This window comes from Egretta garzetta, unplaced genomic scaffold (assembly GCF_000687185.1).
Source record: "Egretta garzetta isolate BGI_Z169 unplaced genomic scaffold, ASM68718v1 scaffold60, whole genome shotgun sequence".
Classification (NCBI taxonomy): Eukaryota; Metazoa; Chordata; class Aves; order Pelecaniformes; family Ardeidae; genus Egretta; species Egretta garzetta.
Window position 1 is genome coordinate 2,365,716 of NW_009258269.1, and position 5,326 is coordinate 2,371,041.

Genomic DNA, 5,326 nt, shown 5'->3' on the forward strand with positions numbered 1-5,326 from the left:
AGCAGGTCCCAGGGTCCAGAGCTCTGCCGCGGACTCACGCCGCTGCTGGCCATAGCAGCGCTGATGCATGGTCCTTCTGCAGCCGTGGGACCCCCCGGCAGAGAAAAATCAACCCTGGGGCTGCATCACCTCTCGGGGCGAGGGTCCTTCCAGCCCGGAGCGTTGTGTGGGTACACTTTGCTGGGCTGTGCAAAGGGCTCACATGCAGAAGGGTGAATTTTTTTTACAGCGATTTCTTAACCGCGTTAAATTTTAACGCCGAGGAGGTGGAGGAGGGAGGTTTCCTGCAGTTAGGCGGCCGGGGGTTGCATGTGTGCGGCCAAAAGGGTGGTAGGCGCTTTCTCCCCGAACAAAAGGGCGCTTGTCTTGCGGCGGGCAAGAGGAGGGTTTTTTTTTCCGGCAAGGGTGCGTGACAGCGAGGGAGGGGGTGGTGGTGCTGATGTGGCACCCGGAGAGGTAAGGGAGCACCTCTCCTGCCCGCGGGATGAGCAGGCGCTTCCTCCTCTGCCCCGGGGAATCCCGGGGGGGTGCGGGGCCGAGGCGTGACGTGGCGGCTTCCGAGGTGAGTCTGGCTGCACCTACACCCAAGAACCATCCCGGAGGTTTTTCTGCTGGTCCTGCTGTCAGCTTCCCAGCCTCGCCGCTGGAGACGATGAGTCCCATGCCGCAGGGACGCCGAGGTACCCCTGCGGGGCTGGGGAGGGCTCTCCCTCCCTCCTCTCCCCCCGGGGCAAAGAGGGGAGGGTGGGGGGCTCCCCACCAGGGAGGGAAGAGCCCCATGATGAAGGGGCGCAGGAGAAGGGGACGCAGGGCATCGCCTCCCCGGCTGAACGTGGCCGGGGCACTCTCCTACAACCCCAGGCATAACCACCAAAATTTATCCCATCCCGTGAGCCCGAGGGAGGGAGCACTTATGGGACCGTCCCATTCCCCGGCAGCTGCAAGCACAGGCAGGAGCTGCCGGCTCGGGGGCAGGAGGTAAGGACGTCGGCCGGCCTCTGCTCCGTGGTCACCCCTTTCCACCCCCCCCTGCTCTGTCCCAGGTCAGCCATGAACGCCTCCGCGCCCGGCAGAGCCCGAGCCCCAGGAGGCGGCCGCCTTCACTCCCATCTCCGTCGTCAGGAGCGTGACGAAGAAATCCGACGCCCTGCCCATGATCTCGGTGATCGTCGTCATCTTTGTCCTCCTGGCTGTCTTCATCATCATTGTGGTGCACTACGGCCCCCACCTCCGCACCATCCAAATCACCCTCTACCATGAGCCCATGCCGCAGGACCTGGACGATGGGGTGCACCTCACAGACTGGAAGAAGCTGGGCTCCCAGAAGAAGCTGGCTGCCCCGTCCTGCCAGCGGGAGCCGGCCGGCGCGGATGCGGCTGGCGTGAGCTGCCAGTGCTCCTGCAAGCACCACCTTCCCTGTGGCAGCGCTGAGCCCAATGTCATCGAGATCACGTACCTGTGACAAGGCTGTGGGCCACCTGGGCAGGACTCAAGCGACCACGTCCCACCTGAAAAACAGTGACTGGGTTGTTAGCTTAGCCCAGACTCACCAGTTTCCAGGCGGGGAGGTTGTAGCTCCCCAGGGTTGTGTCTCTCCCCAGGTAGGCTCAGCTGGGAGGTTGGGTGTCACTGAAGGGACCCATAATCAGCCCCCAAAAGTCCAACCCGGGGGGTTCCACTGTCCCCAGGCAAGAGCTGGGTCCCCAGCCCAGGCTCTGGGGCTGGGTCAGCCTACGTGGAACAGCATTAGCATCTCTTCTGGGTTTTTTTTTGCCCTGGTTTTACCTGTCCCACACTGTCTGGGAGCGCCCAGGAGAGTTGTCTTGGTCCTTGCCTCAGCTGGGGAGCTCTGGGCAGACGCTTGGCCCTTTGGCAGGAGCTGGAAGTCACATCATCTGGAATTGCTTTCCAGATTAAAGATGTTTCCACATGCACAGTTGTCCTCATCGTGCCATTTATATGGCACAGAAAAGCCTCCAGCCCCTCTTTTCTTCCATGCCACAGCCCCTTTTCCTCCGTCGGAGGGCTGAAGCACTGTCCTCCCTCCTGCCAGCCTCGGCGGTGGGCTCAGCCCATCAGGGCAAACAGCCAGAGGAGAGGAGGCAGCACCCGAACCCATGCTGGCATTTCAGCCAGCAGCAGAGGACAACGTGCCTGGTTCCCCAGTGGAGGTGGGTGGGAGAAGAGAGGTGACATGGTGTCAGAGGCAGGAGAGGTGGTAAGAGCACGTCAGCCACCCCTTGCTGAACATCTCGAGGTGTTGGCGATGGTGGAGAAACCCGTGCATCTCTGGGCAGAGCCTGCAGCATCTCTCTGCAAAAGAGCAGGGATGGGGAGACCTGAGGTCACCTTCACTCTGGCCATCTTCATTGTCACCCTCGCTGTCTGCTGTCCCACTACCAAGGGAAGCTCTGCTCGGGGACCTGGGGACTTGGGTGGTTTCAGCGTTGGAAGTAGCAGGGCATGTCCCAGCTGAGGAGGGAAAGATGATGGGGTCAGTGTAGCCAGCCATGGCAGGATGGATGTCTCTGACACCCTGGGCAGAAGCTCGCTGAGGTGGCACAGAGAAAGCAGACAGAGAGGTGAAACGTCCTGAGCCCCGTAAGGCTCCTGGTGGTAGCAGAATGTGGTGACCTGCTCAGCCCTGGGAGGATTCCTACTGCTGGAGGCACCGGGCTTCTCTTCGGACAAGAAATTGGTCTCAGTTTCGCCTCCCTCGGTGGAAGTTGGACATGGAAGCCCATCTCCAGGGCGTGGGCTCGGAGGACAGCCCCAGGGCGCAGCCTGTGGGATCACCCGCAAGGATTTATTCTGCTGAGTAGTCCCAGAAGTCAAAATACAGCCTCTCCCCTCCCCATGCCAGAAGAGAAAAGCCAGATCTGTGTCCGTCCTAAGCTGCATCCCTGGCACAGATCCCTCTGTGCACTGCTGGACAAGAAACGGGGTCTTTTACCCATTCCTCTGTGTGCTGGAGATGTTTCTGGCATGGTAGAGGCTCCAGCATCCTTCCTCTCACTTGCTTGAAAACTAAGTAGTGGTTGGACTTGCAGGAAAATTTTTGGTCTTTACAATAAGTGTAATTTATATTACTTTTTTTTTTTGGGGGGGGGGGGGAAGGTGTTTTCTGTTTTGATATTTTCCCCCTTTTGTTTTCCGGAGGTGATAGCGCGTTATCAGCTTTCCCACGCCTCTGTTAGAGGAGATAAGGTCTGCCTTTTTTCAACTGAAATATCGCTGCGAGTGTGAGTCCCACCTCCCTTTTCAAGTCAACACAGGGCTTATTTTCTCATTTATACTTCCCGAGCTAGCAGCACCACCTGAGGACCTAAGCACCTTCCAGGGGCATCTCTTTAAACGACGGCCGTAGGTTGCGATAACCCAGGTGGTCACCCATGGTGAGGTTAAGAGGTTAAGAACAGCCCTTAGAACCATGGGGAGACCTGCCTGGTGGTACCCAGGCTGGCCACACCGTGCCTGGAGGACACCGGCTGCGCGCCGAGATGGTGTCGCCCGGCCCAGGGCGCATCGTCAGAGTCGTCGCCCGGCTTTCGTGGTTGTGTCGCTTCGGGTCGGGGAGCAGCTTGGTTCAAGACAAAGCCTTTGATCGGAGAAGCAGGAGCTTTGGCAGCAGCTCCCCACTGAAGGACAACCGCAGCAGGCAAACACCGTGTTTGCAAAGAAAAGATTAAAAATGTCTAAATATTAATAAAGAGAAAGATAAAATGGGTAATTATTACTAGAACTCCTTGATTTGCAGCCGCTGGGGACTCGTGAAGGTCTGATTTATGTTGCAGCCTGCCGTGGCCCAGATCTATCACTTACACGGTGGAGGAGCTGGGGAAACCCCACCGTCGCACCACGCTTTGCCCTTGTTCAGGTATTTCAGGTTGTCAGGCTAAAAGCAAATAAAAGCAGCAGCGAGGGGTGGTGCTGGGGGGGCTCCAGTTTCCCCCCTCTTTGTCCCGCGCTCTGATGCTTCCAGCCCAGTCCCAGAGATCTTTTCTGGAAAGATTTCGTATTGAAGTTCTGACCTTCAGGATTTTTTCCATGCGTTTCATTTGCAGTTATTTAGCCATAACCTTCTGAAACACAGGGGAAAAACCCACCACTGTACGACCCATAATAGCAGACTGGATCCTATAAGCCAGCGACAACCTTCTGCCAGCTTTCTCCTCCAGAGGTTACATCTCAACTCTCATTGCTTCCTCCTACACCATAAAGCATCATTTTTACAGATTCTCCTCTCTTATACTTGGCCGGCTCTACCGCTACCCGCTTACGGGTACTTTACAGAGACTTTCTAAAATGCATTAGGGTCCTCGAGTGGCAGAGGCTGGGCACGCAAATGATCACAACATCATTGCTCTCTACTCAAGGGCTGAGCTTGTTCCAATTTATTTCACTTATAACTTTCTTCCCCTCCTTAACAATAATCTTTTTACGAATGCAGAGCAGCAATATCTCTCCTTATCGTCCCCGTGGCACAGGGGAGCCCCCAGCACACGGCGAGCAGGCGCTGGCAGAGACTTTGCAGTCGGTTGCTTTTCTCGAGGCCAGATTGCTGTCTTAGGAAGCTGCTTTTTTTTTTTTTTTTTTAAAAAAAAAACCCCCCTGCCATATCATCAACGCTGTCCTGATTAGGGAGCACCTGCACCTCCTTTTCTCTCCCTCCCAATTAGGGGGTTCACCTGCTGCAAGGCAAGCGCCTATATAACCCCTGCACAGGCACGTGGCTCCTAGGGGCATTTAGCAGGGGTGGTTTGGTTTGGGGGGTTTTTTGGGTTGGGTTGGTTTTGTTTTGTTGCAGAAATTTGTTGTTTTAAACAGTTGGGGTTGCAGAAATCTGCTTGTAATGCTGTAGGCTTGCCTAAAATTGTGCAAAATAGCGAGAGGCGTCCGGAACATCAGCAGGGGCTGGGGGTGGAGGGGAGCTGCAGCATCACCCGGTGCCTCCCGGCCGGGCTGGGAGCCAGCGGAGCCCAACCGGGACCTCTGCCTTGGGGTGCGGGTGGGCAGAGACCCCCTCGTTGGAGGTTTGCTGAGGGCTTGGTGGCTTCTCTGCGCCTGGGTGCCCCTCGCCCTGGGTGCTGGGGAGAGCCCAGCGTGGAGCAGCAGTGGGCTCTGGTGGCGGAGGCAGCCAACTGCAGGGGTGCAGGCAGGGAGCTGGGGTGCTGGTTTCTCCTCCTGCTTCTCTCCAGCCCCGGGGAGTTGCAGCTGGGGTCAGCCTGTGCCTGGCTTTGGGCTGCCCGCTGCAGGGAAGGCGGCGCTGGAGGAGGCTGCCAGGAGATGCGGAGAAGCCTTGGCGGTGAGGAAGGATGAGGTCCTG

At 57.5% G+C, this 5,326-nt stretch overlaps 1 protein-coding gene across 1 annotated transcript in view; it reads left to right on the forward strand.

Moving 5' to 3' along the window:
* The window catches only part of SMIM33 (small integral membrane protein 33), a 5,751-nt gene extending 2,706 nt beyond the window's left edge, over nucleotides 1-3,045 (forward strand). The window contains 2 exon segments of the mRNA XM_035889193.1: nucleotides 1,044-1,070; nucleotides 1,072-3,045. Coding sequence (XP_035745086.1) covers nucleotides 1,051-1,070; nucleotides 1,072-1,462 — 411 coding nt within the window. The 5' untranslated portion in view covers nucleotides 1,044-1,050 and the 3' untranslated portion in view covers nucleotides 1,463-3,045.
* Nucleotides 3,046-5,326: the final 2,281 nt, after the last annotated feature.